Below are 23,984 nucleotides of genomic sequence, written 5' to 3'. Positions count from 1 at the left end.
TGATGAAATCAGAAATGAGGAAATCCGTACTTAGGGGAACCAGAGTACCTGACCGACATAGCTCAACGGATTGTGAATATGAAGTGGCAATGGGCAGGACACATAGTTCGAAAACCCGATAGACGTTGAGGTTTCAAGGTGCTAAAATGGCGACATCGGGCTGGAAAGCACAGCGGTGGAAGTCCTCCACTAACGGCCAAAATTAATGCTCAATCTATCTTTAACTTGTCGATAAGTTACTTAGGAAAGCTCTTATTTGTCAAAAAGACTTTTGACGAATAACAACATTGCTAAGTAACTTATCGACAGCTTACAGATAGATTGATTATTAATTTCGGCCGTTAGTGGGCAGACGACATCAAACGAGTCGCAGGGAGCCACTGGATTCAGGCGCAAGACCGTGGCATATGGAAGTCCCTACAAGAGTCAATTGTGTCCGTCTATCGGTTGATAATGATGATGATCACTATGATGGTTTGGAGAGACAGAAGCCCTGAACTCCAAGCTAGTTTTTGGCAATTTACAGGATCTATATAAATTGCTCAGATCTGATCTGGTGAGAGTCATGTCTTAGGTTAGGCCGTGACTCGTTGCTAATCGGTAGGTTTGTATGTATTCGATAAACTTCCATGTCACTCATAATATCATTCACATTAATTAGTTGGCCTATAGAACCGGCAAGGATTCACCGGGACGAGTCAGCTAGTAGGTACCTACCTATTAATATAAGTAAGTAGAAACAGTACTAGTGTAATGTATTCATAGGACACCTAGTAGAGCTTAGAGCTATACAGAATGTGTTCTGAACCGCCGCGTACGCAACACAATCCGCGCATCCAAGAATCAAGATGGCCGACGTGCATAGAGCACAGCGCGCACGCCGTGTCCGTCGCGCTCGGCCGGTCAAGCGTGAACCTGTTTTTTCTACATAAACATTGTTCGCAGTAGAGAAATCGACGGGCGTAACTGTGGCCATTGTACGCTTTGAACGCCGAGAATATTAGAGCGTGATGCAGTAAAATAATGGAAGAGCGTAGGTACTTTACAGTAAATTTATTCTGTAAAATGATCATGAATTTTGTATGTTTTCGCCCGTGTTACCTAGTTTTAGTGGAATATACACCATTATACAACTTAGGCCTCGACCTCCCAGCTAGCGGTCCGAGTTCTGAAGCTCACTATAACAAGGTAGAAACTCAATTAAGTAAACTAGGTATGTAATTAGATACCTATCTACCTATACGATGAAATGCTTGAATCTCTAATAACATAGTACCTAGTTGATGAAAAACGGCCCAATAGGTAGGGTACCTACTGTGGCATTAAACTCCGATATCAAACCGCTACCTCCGCAGCTGTACCTGAACCAATGGACACCGAGTGAAGACAGCAACCATGCATCGGTCGAGGACTGTCCGGGCCAATGTACCTACCTACCTATTCATCAATCGAATTGACGATCGAGGATTATAGCACCGTAAGAACGTTCAAAAACGTGTTTGAAATCTATCTGTTTGTTCTATCTTGCAGCGTTTGTGGTCATTTTTAGGGTTCCGTACCTTAAAAGGAAAAACGGAACCCTTATAGGGTCACTTTGTTGTCTGTCTGTCTGTCCGGCCGTCCGTCGTGTCTGTCAAGAAAATCTATAGGGTACTTCTCGTTGATCTAGATTTGTCGATCTAGAATCATGAAATTTGCAGGTAGGTAGGTCTTATAGCTCAAGTAAAGGAATAAATCCGAAAACCTTGAATTTGTAGTTAAATCATTTTAAAAAAATTGGGGTATCATATGAAAGGGCTTTACCTGAAGGTTCTAAAACAGATTTTTATTTATTTTTATGCATAGTAGTTTTTGATATATCGTGCAAAATGTCGAATAAAATACCCGAATACGGAACCCTCGGTGCGCGAGTCTGACTCGCACTTGGCTGGTTTTTTTTGTTCTACAGAAACACACTGAAGAGTCATAGATAAGTTGGTCGGTCTGTAGCTTTGCGAAACTTCTTTCAAGGTGCTAGACCATTAAATCAACGGCCATGCGCCACACAACCCCATCTAAGTTTTTTTTTGCAAGCAAAATCCTCAAACTCATACTATGTTGGAACTTAAGGTTGGGTGGATATACCTACAGGCTTATATTAGGACATCCAAAGATCCAATGGACCGCAAGATTTATCTGTAAGTACTAAGGTATCTACCAACAATACTTACAGGGAGAGATAACGGGTATCTCTCCCTGTAAACTCGTATATGTTTCCAGTTCATTACAATTCTTGAATATCCGTTGTTCGAGCTTGTTCAGGCGTGTCTATTAAAAATTTAAATTACACATATCTATGCGCATACCCAATGAACCCGCATTTCGTGAACTCAGACATTATCGATCTTTTAAAACTTAAGTACTTATCAACATCCGGTGGATTATTGGAAAGAGGATTCCAATATTCCTGATGTACAGTCAAAGACCGTAAAACGTTTAGCACCATAATAATCATATTCGCGTGGTTATGCACATGCGTTAGATGTATGTGGCGTGTTTATATAAAAAGGTCATAAGTGCGACAGGTTTTTGATGCCATAGTTTCGTGGAATTGCTACTCGAGTTCTGAAGCCCACCGTACTTACTTTATAGACTACAGCAAGGCTTTTGACTATGTGTGGCAGGCTATGATGGATGGTTCTGGAAGAGTCAACAGCTTATGAGTTTCATCTGCAATCTCTACTGTACATTGTAGGTACTTTCTTTAGAAAGGATTGACACCGACTGTTCATTTGTGTTTGCTATCAAAAAGGCATACCTACCACAGGTTTGTTTATCTTCTCTCTCATAATATGAACCTTTCTTTTGTAACGATTGATAAGGACTGTTTCTATGTGATCACTACCAAAATAGGAGTATGACAGGGTAGTATCCTTCTCTCACGCTATTTAACATCTACAGTGAGTGCAGTGTCCGGGAAACAATGGAGAATTGGGCGAAAGGATTTCTACAAGGAGGTAAAAGAATATGCAACCTAAGGTATGCCGTTGATACTGTGGTCATTACATACTCGTTCTTAATAATTTTACATGAAACACTTCTGCAAAACTAGAACAGAAAGTATGGAGTTCAGGCTGACCAAGCCAAGTGTGGATTGGCAGATTTTACACACCTTATTGAAGAGATTATGAGAACTTTCGGGTATGCAGGTTTCCTCACAATATTTTCCTAAAAAGCACATACCTAACTCTAAATTAGAGGTGCGTGCCCGGAATCGAATCCTTGACTAGGAGGTCGACATCTTAACCACTAGGCTATCACCACTTTGGTTGCTTAATATTCAAATGAGAATGGTTCTACGATGTATGAAGTAAGAGAAAGGGGGAGACCTCTGTTAATTCTTTATAATATTAGGTGCCTATTCTTAGTTAGTTCTAGCTCTAACTGTCATTTTATTATTTTTATTTTATTTATTATTGAACCGCCCACAGAATTACACGCACACTTATTTTACATAACTAATAAATAACTCTTACTATAGGTCTCTTTTAACTGCATAATGTTAAACTTCAATCAATTTACAAAATGTTTGTTAGGTATGTACATGTCCTACAATTTCCATGGCGGCTATACAGTCAACTTGAATATTTTATAACTTTACCCTACTTTTCGCAGCCCCAGCTTTCCACGAGCCTATTTCTACTGACCGCTGAAAACTTTGTTGACATTTTCTTGTAGCATAGTGATACTGTGACTCGATAGTCGATACTAATCTTGGACTCTCCCAGATTCGATTACCGTTAGATTCGTCGTTAGATTATTTCAGAATATTCGTCACATAGAGTAGGATTATATTATTCGTCACTATCAGATGCACGTGACTTCGTTCGCGGTTTTGAAAAATCCCGTGGGAGCTCTTGGAATTTCCGGCATAAAAAGTAACCTATGTCACTCCCCAGGTCTTTAACTAAGTTATAACTAGTTATATTCTATCCATGCAAAAAATAACTCGGTCCGCTGCTCTGTTGCGAGTTGATTGAAAGACAAACAAACACATTTTCGCATTTATATTGGGTAGGGATGCTTTTAAACATGAGACATAGTCCCCTTTCTCCTACAATACTATGCATAAAGCTTGTGCTAGAAGAAGGTAAATAGTGAGGGGCGCTGCCGCGACGCGCAGTTCAGTTCGAGTGCGTGGGCACCTTTAATGGCAATGCATTCCATCATAGGTACGAGTTTTTAGTCCATAAGCCATAATGTGCGACGGCACAAGATGAATCTATAGTTGGGCACTATTCCAACTCATAATCTCTATTTTATGAATAGTTGTATTTTTATGATAGGCTTCTGTACCTACTTGTCCCTACATTTTAAATTACTTCTAGGTACCACCTACTCTTTCATTGAAAAGAAACATTCAATCAGTACAGTTTTTATGAAGTACCTAGGTAAGTAAAAATTGCGCGACCTTAATAATATCCACGGACGGAAACACGCGAATCTGCCATTTCAGTTTTTACTGAATCACGGGTATTTTATAATAGTAGGTACATAACTTATTTACCTATTGCGATTAAACACAATCTATTTGCGAAATAGCAATTTTTTCTTGCCTTGAAATACTAGATTGGCTTGGACTACCTACGTCCTACAAAATTATAGGGAGGTAAGTAGTGTGGTAACTAGGTATGCGTAGAGTTATGGGTTGCCACCTGCCACTTCTTGATTTACGGGCTACCAGCATCAAAAGTACGGGTTTTAGTTTTTTTACGGCAGACAGTGCTTTTTTATGTAGATTTTTGTAAAACGTCTTATTGTTTGAAAAAAGCTTTTAAAAGCTCTTCATGTATGAAAATTTTTGCGTGCTAATTTAAAATTACATTTTACTTGTAATTCCGCCTTTACAGTCTCAGTCTGTTTCGCGGGTATTGTACCACGCATTACCGCACAAGGAAGATATTTTTTCTACGGGACAATACGGGGTTTGGTTTCGCCATCTCCGGCTGTATTTGCAAAAATATTGGAGCTTTATTTACTCCGTATTTCATTTTCGCAATTACTTACGGGGTTCTGTATTATCATACCCTGAAATAGGGGGCATCTGGCAATCCTAGATAAGCGTGGTAACGTAGTAAATAAGCTTGGGTGTGGCCGTGGTCGCTGAATTATGAAATACTAGAAGATGCCCGCGGCTTCGCCCACGTGGATTTTGGTTTCTTAAAATTCCCGTGGGAACTCTTCGATTTTCCGGGATAAAAAGTAGCCTATGTGCTAATCTAGGATATTATCTGTCTCCATTCTAAATTTCAGCCCAATCCGTCCAGTAGTTTTTGCGTGAAGGGTGAAGGAGTAACAAACATATACACACACACACACACACACACACACACACATACAAACTTTCTCCTTTATAATATTAGTGTGATGTACATTGACGACTTGACGATAGGTGTGACATTCTGCGATGCTGCTGCTGTCATGCATCACCGTCGTCGCACTTTGCAACTATCCAAGTTAGCGGTTATCGGCAGCTTGACAGGGGATTAAAAATACAATAAAATACAATATGTAGGTATAAAACTTTTTTATTTTTTGGATAACAAAACAAAACATATAATATAATTATACATTTCTATGTATAGGTACTTGATGAATAATATTGAGATCAACTATTTGCCTTTATTACATTTTTACATAGTATACTGGAACGCAATAAGTATGGTACAATAGAACGTAAACGAGCTGCTTAGGTAATAAAAAAAATTAATTCTGCACTCTGAATCTACATTAATATTAAAAATGCGAAAATATGTCTGTCCGTCTGTATATCTGTTACATTAGCCGGAATAATAGCCGGAAGGGCCTATCCATACTTAATATTATAAATGCGAAAGTGTGTCTGTTTGCTAGCTTTTCATGGGCCAACAGTTGAACCGATTTGGTACAGAGTTAGTTTACATCCCGGGGAAGGACATAGGCTACTTTTTATACCGGAAATTCAAAGAGTTCCCACGGGATTAAAAAAAAAAACCCCTAAATCCACGCGGACGAAGTTGCGGGCATCATCTAGTTGTAAATAAAATGCAAAGTCGCAAGCATATAAATATTACATTCTAAACTATTTTGTACCTATTTGACTAGACAATATTATTATTATACAATGAACAATCAATGCAATAAATGCAACTCCCTTATTGGTCCGACCACGACCCTGGTGTGCCTATTCGGTCGTAAACAAAATTGACAGGTCCAAAATAGACTGTCTATCCTTTTCCGTAAGGTACAACGTGAAAAGGATGGCACTATTATAAGATCTGTCAATTTAGTTCAGAGATTTCTGTACTAAGGAATAAGAAATTATTTTGTTACATTAAAGGCTGATAACAGTCTTAGCAATATTAGAGACGTATTATATGAGTAAAATATCATAAATTTGTATAGATTGAAATGCACAAATGACAGTTAGTTTTATAATACAGGGGTTGCTTATTTACAAACTCGGGTACAGATAGGTCATATTTCGATATAAATACAAAACTTATATGTAATCAAACCAAACAGTTAATGCCCAAAATCATAAATGCATATTACAATACGTAAGAGTAAGGTATAGGGATGATTCATGCTATGCTATTATCTTTATACAGGGCCTTACACACACCATCGTCCATCCTTTAGTACCATCAAATGGATCGATAAATCGCTTACTACGCACAAGATCATCAGTCCTAATACGTGAAACATGAAACTGATTAGCATCATATACATACAGTATTGGTACGTAATATAGTTACGAGTATGTGTAAAATTTAATATATTAATATTTAATGGAAGCAAGCATTTCTACACGATATGATGTTTACATAATTACATACATGGACAGCAAATAATGTTATGCTGAAAGCACATTACAACCAAACTGAACCGCAATTTTTAATACAGTACCCGGCGTAAAATATTGCACACCGAACTTTAGAAAGAGATAACGGTTTCATAGAGCATACTCTTTGCCGTTGAGTTGACCAAACATCACATAGGTATGGGATGGGTAACATCACATAGGGACAATGCTCTACGAAGCCAAAATCTTTTTCTAAAGTTCGATGCGCAATATTACTAGATGGCGCTGCATCCGCGCGGATTTAGGTTTAAAAAATCTCGGTGACACTCTTTGATTTTCCGAAATAAAAAGTAATCTATGGTTGAAATCAATTGAACGCACTTTGAGATTGCTTAGACTTAAGTTTCAGTTAAAACGAGACAGATGAAAGGAAAGCATTGGGAGAGACGTAGAGAGATAAGGTATAACGATCTCAAAGCGAGTCTCAAGTCTTAGAAAAGTCAAAGTGCGTTCTATAGATCTCAGCCTGTCTCCAGGATGCAAGCTATCTACTCACCAAGTAGATGACGCCCGCAATTTCGTCCATGTGGATTTAGGTATTTGGAAAATCTTGCGCGAACTGTTTGATGTTCCGGGACCAAAAGTAGACCGCGATGCAAGCTATTTATGAATCCTTCAAAATGGTTAAACGGATGGGCCGTGAAAAGCTAGCAGACAGACACACACACTTTCGTATTTATATTTTCTTTTTTTTCACTTTCATATTTCGTATTTTAGGCTGCATTAATATGGATTAGAATTCTTCCAAGAAGTGTGTTACAGAAAATTTCAGCCCACCTTTTTATTTTGCTTTGGACATCAATTCTTTTGAGCAATACATTTCAGGATTATGTATAATTAAATTAATAATGTCATCACATAACAAGGAACATAATATAAATTAAAAACTTTATTATCAACTAAAGCCTGAGGCAAACGTAACGCACGACGGAAACGGATCTTAACGTGACTCAAAAGTTCTGTACCTATAGATAGTGTAGGAACTATCCATAGGCACAGAATAGCTAAGGACGAGGCCACAACACTGCAGTGCGACATCGCATCGCAAAAATGACGCTACATCGCAAAAATTTCATCGCTTACGACAACAAAAAAGAAAGTACTTGGCGCATAAACTGAAAAGACACTGACTGAACGGGAATACGTCTTTGCATCGCAAGTTGGTGTGGCGTGGTGCACAAATACAGGGACCGCTCCCACATTTACATTGTATATTTCCAATATATATTACATGGGCCGTATTTACAACATGTGCCGTCTTTTACATTTAGAACTATGGTGGAAAACGAGGGCCGGAGCTTGGTGGAAAACGAGGGCCGGAACTTGATGCTCGACCGAGGTGTTTCGGTCTTGATATGTCTAGAGTGAATGTGGCCAGCAGGATTTTCAAATCGTTCCGAATTCAAATGGTGTTCTAAGTGGCAGCTGCAAAGTGCAATGAGGGACTTCGTCTGTGCGAGCGCTGGCACAGACGAAGTCTATACTTATATAGTTTCCCTAACTTGTAAATAACTACAAACTTGACATTGGCTAATCTTTGTAAAGCCAGACGAGAAAAAAAAAAGAAAAAAAAGTGCAATGTTTTCTTCGCAGCTGCCAGCATTAGAAGAGGCCGCACGCCCCACATTGGTACGGTGCGGCACCGTATCGGAAAGATCAGTGCATTGTGCGACGTCGTAGATTGTTACGACCCGACGTCGCATCGCAGTGTTGTGGTCTCAGCTTAATTGTACCCTACAGGAAGAGAAGACTTATTTTACAAAGACATTTGCTCTCATTTTAATCCTGTTACCATGATATCCATGGAGGTTGGTTCATCCTGCCTATTGGAACATGTGTCATGTTGATAGGCAAATTAATAATAGCATACTTCTTGTGTAGCCTCTTTAGTGTTCTCAGTATGGTCGCACCACTTCGTCCCAAAAGGAATGCAGCCGGTATATTAACATCTACCTCCATTCTGGAAAAATACATCATAATTTATTGTAATACTAGACGATGCCCGTGGATTGGTCAGATCCCTTTCAGCATTAGGATTGAGGAGATGGAATCTAAATTTTATATGGAACAATGTCGAAAAGTTCCTCTGTTGATTAAAAAAAAAATTACCCAAATCAGTTCAGAAATCTCGGAGATATCAGTGCACAGTATGAAAAACACAACTCCTCCATTTTTAAAGTCGGTTAATAAAGTAGCCTATGTTACACCTTGGTTAATTCTCTACTTGTCTGTGAAATTCCCGTCAAAATAGGTCCAGCCATTCCGAAGATTTTCCCGTTCAAACAGACAGACACTTCAATTTTATTTATTAGTGTTAACAATTAAACTCTCAGATAGTAAAATCAACCCGTATAATGCAATGTAAATCGGTCGGAGCGCAAACAGCAACTGAAGCTTGTCGTTCCACGCCACGTCCTCGCCCTAGCGCCATCTTTTTCGTCTCGATGGAGGGGGCTCTGACGTCACGACCACAGCATAACCACCAACACCAAGCAACACAGAACGTGAGAACGAGGTGTTGCCAACACGGCCATGCTGCATGGTGCCCGCCCCGGGCACCCCACGAGTCGGGATAAAATTACTGCAAAATAAACAACCGTTAACACCTGATTCACATTACCTACTTGTAAGGATCCTTCCTAACTTCCTAAGGAATATTGCCCATTCATTGTCACTTATCACTTCACAATCATACGACAGCTCGCAACTTAACAAGACACCTCCACTATGTACTCGTAAGATCCAGGAATATTGTCCATTCGTTATCACTCATCACAACAACAGCTTTCAATTTAAAGAACAAAACAACCGCATCTAAAGGGACTTTGCCACACTTAGGGGACCAGATTTGTCGTAGTTGAAAACCAACCGCACTTAAAGAGCGTTTCGCTCACTTAAATGCAGCAAGTTGGTCAAGACCACTTGCACTTAAAGAACATTTCGCTCACTTAAGCGTACCAAGTTGGTGAAGACCACTTGAAGATCACTTGCACTTAAAGAACATTTCGCTCACTTAAGTGTACCAAGTTCACCTTCAAGTTCCAAGCATCATAGAAGACCACTTGAAGACCACTTGCACTTAAAGAGCATTTCACTCACTTAAGCGTACCAAGTTCACCTTCAAGTTCCAAGCATCATAGAAGACCACTTGAAGACCACTTGCACTTAAAGAGCATTTCACTCACTTAAGCGTACCAAGTTCGCCATCAAGTTCTAAGCATTATAGAAGACCACTTGAAGACTACTTGCACTTAAAGAGCATTTCACTCACTTAAGCGTACCAAGTTCGCCATCAAGGTCAAGCATCGTAGAAGATCACTTGAAGACCACTTGCACTTAAAGAGCATTTCACTCACTTAAGCGTACCAAGTTCGCCTTCAAGTTTAAGCATCGTATTCCAATGTGATATTTTATATTCATGGTACAATATTCCCAATTATCTTTCGAATATTTTATCAAAGTTCAAGCTTCGTATCCCAGTGTGATATCTTATATCCATGGTGCAATATTCCAACTAATTAATCTTCCAAAATTTTATCACGGCTCGCTGTATCAATTATGTTGCTATACATACTTAATTTTAAATAGATTACTCAACATAATACACAAGGTAGCCTTGCCAACACGGTTTTTAATACTCCATGAATATTCTTTAAAGAAGCAATGCATTAGCACTCACGATTAAAATCAGATCATACCTCTTTACTAAATCTCAAAATTCTTTACTAAATTCTGAACACATACTCAATGCCATAGCATCGTGCACCCACACAGTGCTCCGACACTATTCATCCACGTATGCAATCACCACACTATCTTTATCTACCGCGCATCCACGCAAGGGATCACCGGTGCATACAATCATATTTGATCTCATCCATTTTATTTTAACTATCAATGATTTATTATTATAAACGGATCATTTGATTGTAAAGCTGGTGCTATCAAAGTTAACTTTAAATAATTATTATCATACTAAAACTATCACTTTTTAAACTAATCAATATCTTAACTGCAATTATATTAATGATTTCACTAGTTCACTGCATTATTAATTACGAGGGTTGGTCACCAAATATAATCTTATAACCCACAAACTATTTTAATTCATGAATTACTCTAGTATCAAACAATAATAATAATTGGTATTTCATATTCCATATATGCAAATATTAATTACGCTATCTCAAATAATTATTAGGTTAACTAAAAATGATAAACAGAGAGTCATGGATTATGAGCGACACCGATGCATGCCACTGCCAAAACCAAGACTTTCTTTTTAACTCATTCATCTGTCCATTCACGCAGGGAATTCATCTACTGCCACTGTATGCTATCGAATATTTCTATTCGCACAATATACTCTTACTGTCACTCTTTATTATTTTCGGCCTGTCCTGATTATAGCACAGAATTGCAGCTGAGAGCATAAAAATGTTGCATTTGTCTACCCTCTCAAGTTAATAATACCCACTTAGCTATCCGGACAAGAATATTTCTTTGTTCAACGCAAATGTGAAGCTTTTACCCAAATTTGTAATATTAGGTATTAACTACCAACATAAATCATAGTTATTTTTTTTTTAAATATTATTCTAATTTGCATTATTAATGATATACTATGACTTTACAAACTAAATAAAGCTTCATTATCATACTATACACACCACAATCCGTAATTATTATTTGTTTTTGAAGCAGGTACACATCAAATGCAACAAATTTTTGAATTGAACAGACTACAGGCAATAGTTCTAACTCTGAAGAGAAATATTACTTTCATCGTTACTAGTCTGTCTGTGTCTATTTTATTAAAATATAATGTACAATCCTTTTACCTTCGTTCTAGTTCAATCTAATCGACTTGTACATGTATACAAAACGGTTCTCTGTTTGGATGGACAAAAAATAGCTAAAATGCTTTCAGAGGTCAATGTGTATACGAGTCTACTACTACTACATTACTTTTCTCGGGGATAAACCAAATCGGATCACTCTGTTACATTCCGTCCAAGCAAGTTATTACTCCCTAGTACCCAATAGGTACATACCTATAACGTAAAAATAAATTCGCTTAACGCAATTGAATCAAAAGGAATGTTAACACATTTTTTTTTTATTACCCTTTTGTAATTCTGCTAAAAACCCTTGTATCAACAAAAAAATTCAGCTTTATCTTTAAATAGAAACCTTACGTAAAATTATTCATCTTGTATGCCAAAAGTACGCCCTAATATTATAACGATCTAGTCAAACATCATATTGTAATGCATGGTAAATTATTTTGACGATTCAAAAGCATTTGTAAAAGTTTACTTGAATTATTATATCATATTCTATTCTAGTCTAGTCTATTCTATTCTATTGTATATTGAATAGTATATCGAAAAGGGGATGCCTATGTCGATGAGCACGCAGAATATAAAAAATAAAACTTAAACTTCATATGTAAATAATCTTTACTGTAATAATTTAAAGTTATTATCTATCTAATTAATTATTTACTTAGGTAGCACTAAGGTAAACCTGTACAGTACTTATTTAAAACTGCAACAAAGGCTCTTTTTTAAATATTTACTGATTTAAATAACCTGTATAGCAATAATAATAGATGAAACAAAAGAAACAATATTTAAACAAAACTAAAAAAAATGGCTAATCCAAAAATGTTACTACAGTGTGCATGAACTATTGAATGAATATACCTCAATAATATGATAATACGATATAAGAAGATTGTAATAACTTTGTTAACCACTTTTTATTTGTAAGTACTTTTTTTAAAGTCTGATTAGTTATAATAGGACATAATTTGAAAACTCCCATAATCTTTATTTATATGTGACCTTTTTATTTTATTTTTATTTAATGACCATATAATTAATTCATAATTTTTGCTATTCATATTTCATATTTCATAAGAATTGTAATATTACCTTTGATTATTTACATATGTTTTACTTTGCAACGCCCCAACGGGGCTTCATGTTGTAATATTATGATATTTTTTTATTTATGATGTAAGACATGAATGCAAATAAAGAAAGAATAAAGAATTACCTCTATAAAGATACGAAAATTCTAAATATAAGTCACTCGTATGCGCTTCAAACTTGTATTCCTATCAGGAAAATAATAACAGGATATATACACTCCCAATTATGCTTTAAAAGAAGAACAATTACGAAAACTTCCCTAAAAACTAGTATTATAAACGTATGGATGTTATTACTTACCCACACAATTATTCAATGTAGATAATATGAAGTACTAAAATGGATACTTGATATCATGTGCGTAAGTACCTACCATTGTAAATGTAAATAGCTGTAATTCCTGATATCTAAAAGACTGTTATGCTCTTTATTGATAAATAAATGTTTTTAAACTGAAATCCCTTTACTAACGATTTTGATATGCGCGGACAACTACTTCCGGTATCCATAAACGCCTCGTGACATGTATCAAAAATATACACTTTTTAACCCCATATATTATGTAAAATTTACTTACAATTAATATAATAACTTATTATTATAACATTAATATTGACATTTAATTAAGAGACATGTTACCATAGAAATTAATTCACTTTTTGGTCTCATCAGGATTATTTGTACGGATTATTCCTGATGAGTATTAAATATTTGCATGCTTATGAAGTAGAATATGAAGGTCGCTACTTAGTTATAATTTTGAACTCAACAACTGATATTCAGCAAATAAATAAATTTCATTTCATTTCAGTATACGAGTTCGGGATTGGTTATCATGATTTATATCTGAGCTAACATTTCACCTAAGACATTCTTCGATTACTTTTACCACTACCACTATAACATTTTAACTTGTTCGTCACGTATACTACCCACATGTTTAATATTTTTATTATAAAAACTTCTATGTAAATAACTAGCTCAATCGTCACACGTTTTTAAATTATTATCTTCTAAGGACGTATATTACTGATGCTACTATAATAATTGACCCACTATAATTTAAATAATATTTTGTTCGAAAAAAAGTTGAGACAAACGTGAATTTAACATTTAGTTCCAAAATAAAATTCGAACAAACTAAAAGTTAACCATTTTAAAAAACATATTCCTTTGAATTTGGAACTAAAAGACAATTTCGTTTACCGATCACTATTCCCACGAGGACCACTTATAGACTGTACGCAATATTAAATTGTGCCAGACTTTTAGCTGATACCTTCAACTTAGTTTAGTAACGAATTATCTCACCTGACTATACAAAAGTTTGAGAATACGATTTAGTAATTTAAACCATATTCACTTAATCTTTAATAATTATTCAAAGTACTCACAGTTTCGGTATCTTTACGAGATACCTTATTACGTTTCCATCGCGGCCGACGGTGTCCTGGCACTTGAAGACCTCTAGGTGGAAAAGTACGTTTGCGTTTCGACCGATTTTTCCTCAAAGCGTAAGTTACTACACACTTCTGATGTTAACAATTAAACTCTCAGATAGTAAAATCAACCCGTATAATGCAATGTAAATCGGTCGGAGCGCAAACAGCAACTGAAGCTTGTCGTTCCACGCCACGTCCTCGCCCTAGCGCCATCTTTTTCGTCTCGATGGAGGGGGCTCTGACGTCACGACCACAGCATAACCACCAACACCAAGCAACACAGAACGTGAGAACGAGGTGTTGCCAACATTAGTAAGTATAGAGTATAGATATAGATATGCTGCGGCTATCTTAAGGTTAACAGCTTTAAAATGTCCTCATTTCAAGATAAACGTTGACGCTGCTTCTTTGTGTTTAATAATGAAAGCTAAACCTTAAATTGCTATAATCCACCGAGACAGACAAATCTGTATGGTACAACGTGCAGCATGTGATATGCACTACAAATCCTATCACTTCTAAAGAATTGGGAAAAGCAAGCGATACATGCCACCAACACAACACCACACAAATCTTCTGGAATCTTCTTGAATGTGTTCAACATAAATATGTTTCACTCAGACATCCTCAGGAGATGTAGACTGCACAATGCACAATTATGAGATTATGCGATTTTATATGTTTTGGTAGATTACGGGGGATTAATGTTTGGGTTTCTCGTTGGATTAGATTGGACTTACTTGTCATCCACCATTTCTATAAGGTGGTCTAATGCATCATCCCATTTGTCAACAGTCTCTGTTATGATAATTGCCTGTGCTCCAGCCAACTGTGCCTTCATTGTCTTATACACAAAGGAACATTCTCTGAAATGAAGCACAAAACCAATTTTATTTGGAGAATTTAACTAACATAACTAGTAAAGCGGTGATAGGTACCGGCATAATTCGTAACTTCGTGGGTTCCTGTGATGGTGGAGTGGTGCGGAGTGTGATGACGTGATTCGATAGCTCAGCGATTCCTCAACTTGTGACAACTGTCACCCCTCTTGCTCCACTCCACTACCTCAGGAGTCTACTCATAATCAGTCATACGCTATACTCATAGTAGTAAGACTTCAGCCTCCTATTCAGAGAATCTAGGGTTTGATTCATTTCTCTCCCTCTTTTCGCTCTTTTTTCTACTTTCAGAGTTACTTATAACTAAATTATTAGCTTTAACTATGAAGAAAAACATTGTGAGGAAAACTGAATACTTTAGTTTCCCATAATGTTCTCAATGAATGTCAATGGCTCGCATGGTGGACTACGGCCTAAACATTTATCATTCTGAGGAGACCCATGGTCAGTTGTGGGCCGGTGATGGGTTGAGATGATAATAATGATGATGAACTACTAAAGTTGGCATCACATTAAAAAGCAATCTGGAAAGGAAGATCTATTTTCACCTACAGCCCACAAAAAGAAAGGTTGACTGAAAAAACACTATACATGTCATATTGGACACTTTCACTGCTGTCCCTCACTTTCTACCACCAAATAGATACATTAATTTGCTCACTGAATAGATAGAAATAGAAATATTTTTATTCAAACAAACTTTTATATTGTACTTTTGAATTGTCAAATTCACAGGCATTTACCATTGGTACGGAATACCTTTTCTTTTGAAAGAAATTTGGTGGTTGCTCTTTTCAAACATTTGATTTCATGATCATTTACTAATCTTCTCTCATGTAATAATTGTGCTTTTTAAGAGCATACCTTAAGAGGTCTCCTTAAACTTTTTGAAAGCAAGTTAGATTTTGATTGATTGTGAATTTTATAATAAACAGGAATTTATAAAAAGAATATATAGACTAGATATAAAAATATATACAGGGTCAGAAGTCTTTTTATGTAAAATGAACTGTAACTTACCCTCTCTCAGATAATGCAATGTTGCCAAAGATTTCATCTTGGTTTTTAATATCTGAACAACTATGAAAAGGTATTGTCGGAACTAAGCGGGCTTTTTCAAAACTAATGCTTCCATTCTGCAAAAGAGAAATATGTTTGATAAATTTTATATATTTCAATTGGATTACAATTATTTACTTATCTGGTATAGTGAATACAAAAAATTATTAGTCCTATTTGAACATGAGGTGTACAACATTATACAAAAACAGATCTCGGCCAGGCTTGGGCTAGGCTAGCAATGCCGATTTCATATTTTTTTATTCAGATTCAAGTTAGTCCTTGCAATCTTACCTGATGGTAAGTGATGATGCAGTCTAAGATGGAAGCACGCTTACCTGAAAGGAGTATGGCAGTTTTCATTAAACCCATACTCCTTTGGTTTCTACTTATCGTACTGGAACGCTAAATCGCATGGCAGTACGGCTTTGCCGGTAGGGTGGTATTTAGCCACGGCCGAAGCCTCCCACCAGACCAGATCAGAAATTTTCAAATTACCAACTCCTGCCGGGAATCGAACTCGGAACCTCCCACTTATAAGACCACAGCGCTTACTAGTGCGCCAGAAAGACCGGCAACTACTAAGTTTACGGTAGGTACTTACAAAAGCCGCGCCAAAATCCTTTGCAGGCCTTATACGGTAAGAATACCTAAGCTCTGGAGGGTCTATTATCTCAAAAAACACGTCTCCTGCAATGATATCTGCCGTTGATGAACCGTCGTGGAAATGCAAATCATTAGCTGCAAAATGTCACTGCTATTAACTCCATTGCATTCGCATTAATAAAAAAATTAATGAAATAAAATGTTATGTACCTACCTCCAGGCGAAACTGATATGGTGCATATAAGAAGAAGAAAGCATATATTTTGTAATAAATAATTTACAACATTGGAAAACATTTTTGATGTGAATAATTATTATTTATTATCGTGTGATATGTAGTATGTTAAATGTTGGTTGTCAATGTCTGTCTTGCCCACGTCAATGTATGTGTCTGTGGTCAATGCCAAACAAACATCAAACAAAAGTCAAAATCAGCAGCTCAAATCAATTCAATTTTTAAACAGCTGTTCCCTTTGTGGCTCTTTCATTCTACGCGACCATTACGCGACCATCTAAAGCTGCGTACAGACCGGCCCAACGAACGCCCAACGATGGATATTTATCGTTCGCTAGCATTGGCTTCCGCACGCTCGTTGGAGTTCGTTAATACGTCCAAATACATTTAGTGCTCGAACGAACGTTCGTTGGCACTTGATTCCGGTTCTTTTCTCTTTCATTCGCAATTTAATCATGGTCGACGACGACATCATTGTAATTGCTAGTTTTATATACCAAAACGAGTTAGCAAGAACAAGAAAAAATAAACGATAAGAAATATCCAAGTAATTATCAAATTGGACGTCTACACGCTACGCACTCTTGCTTCAACTGAGCGTTCGTTCGTTGGCCTTCGGCGACCGTCCAAACAGAGTTCGATCAAATAGCTCGATTTCTTTGATGTTACCGCCACGCTTCGGATCGCCGGCACACGCCAACGAGCGATCGTTGGCATTCGCTAAGCCGTCCAGATTGCAGCAACGAAGGTCAACGAAACCCGTTCGTTGGCGTTCGTTTGGCCGGTCTGTACGCAGCATAAGAGATATTATAAGACTGGTAGGTATATACCTATCTACTTACGCGCATCATTGGCGAAGTGCATTGTGCTTCTAGAAGCAGGATTTAGTAACTAAAACTAAAGTAGGTAGTAGGATTATATCACAGGATTATATTATTGTGCTGGTGTGGCACTACTAAAAGCCAACAAAAATAAGAATAAGAATAATTGTTGTATAGAGGCAGAGGTTAGGTACAGTCCGACAAGGCTCTCTTGGCGCGTGGCCAAAACTGTGTATAAAGTCGCCGTTATTAGTCGCTGTTCAATATTATGTTAGTTGCCGGCAAAATAATAGTCCACGAGTATAGTTCGTACTTATAGGTACATGTAACAACACCCAATTAATTTCAACCACGTGTACATTTAGCATTGTAGCGTGAGCGCCACGTGTAACATTTCAACTGATCAATCAATGCTGTTATTTATGGAGGAAACGACGGGTCTGCCCGCGAAATTCAAATTTGACTTGGTTTTTCGCAATTTGTAAACTAATACGACAACGTATTCTTATGACACTTTAATTGCGGCAATGGCAGCATCATCCTCACAGGTTTATATAAAAATCTTTACTTGAAAGGGTCCAGTTTGAGAAATTAGTTCTAGTATCAACTAATTTGTGAGTTACAGTCGATACTAGAACTAATTTCTTAAACTGGATCCTTTCAAGTAAAGATTTTTATATAAACCTGTGAGAATGATGCTGCTATTGCCGCAATTAAAGTGCCATAAGCCTATAATATTATCGTATTAGTTCACAAATTGCGAAAAACAAAAGTAAAATTTGAATTTCGCGGGCAGACCCATCGCTTGCCCCTTATGCTGGCAATATTTTATTTCTGCATAAAAGGTAAATCACCGCTAAACTCCAAATAAGTCTAGAAGATATTGACAGAAGCAATCACTGTCAAGTCCATTAGATATGGGAGTTGTCCCAATTTTTTTTCCTAAAAAATGTTTAAAAATTAAGCACAATATGATTAGTAACTACTATTATGTATTACTATCACAGATCAGGGTGTGATTACTACATATAATATAGTGCCGATTACACGACCTGTTCACTGACTGGCGGCTGTCAACAAAAGGGGTAAGTTATACGGGTCTATCCGAATTTTTTCATTTTCATTCATTAAGTCCTTTTCACTTTTATTATTCCTTCTCCTTAACCATTTGGTACTATTCAGATATAGCTTGCGTCTGGTAGGTATTTAATCCCGAAAATCAGAGTCCCATGCGGTTTTTTAAAATCCAAATCAATGGTTCGAACGACGTTTCAAGTTTCAAGTAATCACACTAGTCACACTAATATTATAAAGGCCAAAGTTTGTGTGTATGTGTGAGTATGTTTGTTACTCCTTCACGCATAAGCTACTAGACGGATTTGGCTATTTGGAATGAAGATAGATAATATCCTGGGTTAGCACATAGGTTACTTTTTATCCCGGAAAATCAAAGAGTTCCCACGGTATTTCAAAAAATCTAAATCCACGCGGGCGAAGTCGCGGGCATCACCTAGCACAAGATAAACGCGCGAGCAAGGCGAACGCAAAATTTTCGATATATATAATTAGAAAAGATTGGTAAATTCGAGAACTAGTTAGTCTATTATGCATTTTAAAAATTGGTTGTCTGTAAAGTCGGTTTACTGACGATAGTTGAACGTGACAACAAAGGCCGATTGTGCTTCTTTGACGCTCGTTCCGCGCTCTCGCTTGCACTTCAAGCCTTACATGGAACGCCTCAGAGCGAGGTAACGCCGCATGAGTCATGTTTTTCGTGCGTGCAGCTGGCTCTATCGAATTATAAGACGTTGTCACGTCAAAAACCGTTTCTCTTTGTCTGAGATTTCGGGAGGGTTTGAACCCCCAAAACTCCTCTCCCCCCTCTGTGTCAGACATAGTACCTATCAAGTATAAAAGTATGGTAACATTTTTAGTAACGGGACATCCCCATAACCTTAATATCGATGTGTCGATGGTTGGTAATTTTTTTTCTTCTGTCAAGTGTCAATGTAACTGCAAAATATTGTGACAATTTTAGTACCTATATAAAAGGGATGGATTATCCAATTCCTTTCAGTTCAGTCCTGTTTCGTTGTGTATGTGTACCTAATGTGTTGTTATTGCCGGTTGTAAAGTGATCATAATTATTAGGAACACCAAATTACAATGCTACAGTTACAGTAAACGTGTGTCTTGCTCCTCAAACACTATAAACTCGCATTTAAAGGTAGGTAAGTAGGTACAAATTATTGTTTGTTTGTTTTACCCAGCAATTTATGATTCCATGCAAGTTTGAACAAGTCGAGTTGAAGCATGTCTCCTCATTCAAAGCGTACTATTTTGATATGATAATCTTTGAACTCAATACCTACTCAAGTCAGCCAGCCAAGTACACGGTGGCCGGTGGGTGGCATAGAGTAGGTAACCGGCATACCAGGGTGCAGAAGGTACAAAGAGTACCACAATTTTAAACAGTACCTAGAGTAGATAGTAGATAGATAGATAGTCTGAAGTGCTATCTGAGAACTGGTAGAACAAGTAAGCTACAATAAAAGACTTTACCAATCATTCTACCCAATCTCAGACCAGACAACAACTAGTTTTTTTCCTCCTAGTATAAGTAGGTACAGCAGACACTGGGAGAAGGGAGATTAGGAGAAGATAAGTGGTAAAGTAATAATGAGCTGGTCAATCAGTTATTGCCACAACATTCTGTCGAAGCTTGAAGCCAATGATTTAATAACCCCAAAAAAAATCAGTTCAAGATTTACTAAAAGTGAATAAGATAATGGTTTATATTGACTATTTTCTTATTGAACAAGTAATTTAACAATCACAATCAGTCTCAGTTTTTCTCAACTAATGTGAACCAGGATTAGCAGTGTTTGCTAGAAACCTCTAGGTTCAACCAAAATTTAGCCTATTTTGGTAGAAGTTGACAGTAGCTGAAGCTAAAGCTGAGGCCTTGTGAGTTGTGACACCTTTGTAGTTTGTATATTATATGGCTGGTTGACATCTGACATTAGCATACCTTTAACTAGATTTAGGATGTATTTACATTCTTAAATAAACAGGTTTCAAGAAATATACCTAGTTATTAAAAAACCTAAGTATTGCGCTTCTTTTCTTCTCAATGGCTCTTTGTACTGTTGTTTCTGGTTGCAATAAATCTGCCAGTTTCCACTTGTCTAGGTTCTTAAATGACTTAAGTATTATGCAATCTGAGTGATTTTAAATCACATAAGTATTGTGCAATCTGAATTGAAACTGAAATGAAATCATGCACCTGCTTAACAATAGTTACTTTCATTAAATTTGGTATTAACTTTATGATCTGTTCTAGTTTAATTTTGGTTTTAGATACTAAAGTACATGCAGAATGGAGCCATATGACCCTAATAATGAATTTGTACCAAGACAATATCAGACGGAATTGGAAGAAATTGCAGTTAGAAAAAATACAATCATTCATTTACCTACAGGTATGGGCATTTATACGCTAACACTATGTGACGATCATTCTGGTTAAGCCATGTTGGCCACAGTTGTTAACTGGATGGCTGCCTGACTTTAGGTGTCCAGGCCTTTGCGTATCCTCCATACCTCGGAGACCACATTAAGTCGTTAGTCCAATTATTATCACTAACATCTGACATGAACTGATAAATAAAATAAGAGTCAAAATCTTGTTCACTAGTTGAGTCATATTTTGCAGGATCTGGGATCCCATTATACCACTATCCCAAAATACTCTTACCATTATAATAAGAATTATGGGAAGGGGTAACAACCCAACCCTCAGTAATGAGGAATATGATGCAGAGAGAGATGGGCGTTCATGATATACTCCTGGCTTAACTTGAATGGAATTTCAGATAATCTTTCCTTAGTGAGGTTCTATGTTATAGAAAGAAACAACGTGCAAGATATTTCTAGATCTTGCAGTTTGAGCTGTACTTTGGTATCACAGTCAGTTTATCCTTTTATATCATCATCAACCCATTCCCAGCACTATTGAGCAAGGAATGAATGAAATGCACTGGCAGTTCTCTCAGAATGAGAATGGTTTGGCCATAGTCCACCTAGCCAAGAGCGGATTGGTAGACTTCACAAACCTTATGAACATTGCAGAGAACTCTCAGGCATGCAGGTTTCCTCACAACGTTTTTCCTTCACCTTAAGCAATTGATTTAATTTCTTTAAATACACACAGCTCCGAAAAGTTAGAAGTATGTGCCTCTGGTCGAATCCTGGACCGCCGACTAAGGGTCGAAGTCTTTAAGGATGAAAGGCTAATTCATTAATTATTATTATAATAAAATATCTCCCAATCCTCAGTGTGTCCATCATAAAGTTCAAGTACAAAGTGGGAATTATAGACAAAAAAAAAATAGAAAAAAATGTCACTAGGTAAGTACTTACATGTAACTGTAAAGAATTTATTATTGTCTCAATTTTTTAGGTTCAGGAAAAACCTATATTGCGATACGGCTTATCAAGAGACTGAGAGATACATTGCAGAAGCCATGGGGGCAAGGAGGAAAGAGATGCTTTTTTTTAGTCAACACTGTTCCATTGGTTCTTCAGCAGGTTTGTTATCCTAATTGTATACAAAAAAACTTTTTAAAGATTACTAGTGATCATGCTCATTGAAAATATAAATTTTCTTTATTACCAAGTGGAAAATTTGAAAAATCTGGCCTTATACTTTGTCTTTTATAAGAAAAGCACCTTAATCTCTTGTTTAATACACTTTTGCAGGGAGCAGCCGCGTAAGTTTTCCAAACCTGAGCTAATTTTGAACAAATTTTGTAATTTATATTTTTCTCCAACCCCTTTATGGAGAATAATCTATCAATTTTTAATTACCTCTAGGCCTCTGTATTATAAAAACAGTATATTTTCATGTGATTAATAAATGTATTTTTTTTTATTTCAGAAGAAAATGGTTGAATTTATGTGCCCCGTTGACGGAGTGGCCGGTTTCAGTAGTGAAAACAAAGTTGATTTTTGGGATAAAAACAAATGGGACCTGGAGTTGAGCCAGCATCAGGTAAACGTGACGCTAAACTTCAAGTTCTTTCTGAAGTTGTGACGAGTAGCCTTCAATTAGCAAACAGGTATCGGCAGAAGGCGGCGGGGAGCGGGAGCAATGCGTCCACCGGCTCATCCCGTGTATTCGTTCTGAAGCGCTTTGGTATAGAGTGAACCGGCGAAAACACGTGGCGAAGCGAACTTCAGTGTGAACTAGAGAAACTTTTAAGTGTTTTTGTTGAATAATCAATCTGAACCATCTCTTTTCATGTATCAATATACAATTCGTGAAGTAATATGTATCCAGGTGGTACACCTGAATGCCAGAATAGGAAATTCAACTATTGTTTTTTAAAAAAAAAATGAATATTAGCCATGCTAAGGACAACTAATACTCCTCTTTCCCTATTGTTTTCAACTATTGTTCATAAAGCCTTACTAATTTTGGTCCTAGGTGATTGTGGCGACGTGTCAGATCCTGTTCGATATGCTCACACATCAATATATAAGGCTGGAAGACATCAGCCTGATCATATTCGATGAATGCCATCACGCAGTGGAAGACCATCCGATGCGTCTCATAATGAAACACTTCGAAAACTGTCCAAAACACGAACAACCGAGGATCTTGGGTAGGTATATTCTGATAAAACATTTTCACCATAAATAATAAATAAAACAAAGTTGGTTAGATTGTTCACTCCACCAGTACTGCAACTTTGATAGCTTATATCTCAGAAACGTGACACATAGGAAGATTTTGTCTCATACAGTACTTGTTTGTATTGATGCCAGCTATTGATTACTACAGGTTTTATGCATAGCCGGTATTTTAGGAGAAAATGGTAGAATGTAGGTAGGCCAGGCTCCATGCTAATATATTCAAACCCCTTTTAGGCTTAACAGCAACCCTTCTCAACGGGAACGTGAAGCTAAACAAAGTGGGGGAGATATTGCGCAATCTGGAGACGACGTTTCAGGCCAGCATCGCAACCGTCAATGATATGGGAGAGGTTGCTAGGTAAGATTTTTCGGTATGACTAGCGCCATCTCCACGGACGAGAGA

At 37.1% G+C, this 23,984-nt stretch overlaps 2 protein-coding genes across 4 annotated transcripts in view; one reads left to right on the top strand and one right to left on the bottom strand.

Moving 5' to 3' along the window:
- Positions 1 to 8,464: 8,464 nt before the first annotated feature.
- On the bottom strand, positions 8,465 to 17,182 carry LOC123870403 (PRADC1-like protein). Its single transcript, XM_045913692.1, has 5 exons — positions 17,043 to 17,182; positions 16,827 to 16,963; positions 16,184 to 16,299; positions 15,005 to 15,130; positions 8,465 to 8,843 (listed from the first exon to the last, which is right to left on the bottom strand). The coding sequence occupies exons 1-5, from the start codon at positions 17,122 to 17,124 to the stop codon at positions 8,672 to 8,674; spliced, it is 633 nt and encodes a 210-aa protein (XP_045769648.1). The 5' UTR covers positions 17,125 to 17,182; the 3' UTR covers positions 8,465 to 8,671.
- A 1,761-nt stretch (positions 17,183 to 18,943) lies between these two features.
- LOC123870396 (endoribonuclease Dicer) overlaps positions 18,944 to 23,984 on the top strand; it is a 47,920-nt gene continuing 42,879 nt past the window's right edge. Inside the window, exons 1-6 of one of the 3 annotated variants that reach the window (XM_045913679.1) lie at positions 18,944 to 18,969; positions 21,245 to 21,366; positions 22,347 to 22,474; positions 22,824 to 22,937; positions 23,373 to 23,550; positions 23,816 to 23,939. In XM_045913679.1, coding sequence (XP_045769635.1) covers positions 21,264 to 21,366; positions 22,347 to 22,474; positions 22,824 to 22,937; positions 23,373 to 23,550; positions 23,816 to 23,939 — 647 coding nt within the window. In that variant the 5' untranslated portion in view covers positions 18,944 to 18,969; positions 21,245 to 21,263. Of the gene's footprint in view, positions 18,970 to 19,881; positions 20,116 to 21,244; positions 21,367 to 22,346; positions 22,475 to 22,823; positions 22,938 to 23,372; positions 23,551 to 23,815; positions 23,940 to 23,984 lie in introns of those variants that run through there. The other 2 variants (XM_045913678.1, XM_045913676.1) reach the window with 2 other exon arrangements.

The sequence above is a fragment of the Maniola jurtina genome, chromosome 12, assembly GCF_905333055.1.
Source record: "Maniola jurtina chromosome 12, ilManJurt1.1, whole genome shotgun sequence".
Lineage (NCBI taxonomy): Eukaryota > Metazoa > Arthropoda > Insecta > Lepidoptera > Nymphalidae > Maniola > Maniola jurtina.
The sequence above is the reverse complement of the archived record's forward strand: the minus strand, read 5'-3'. Positions and strand labels throughout refer to the sequence as shown.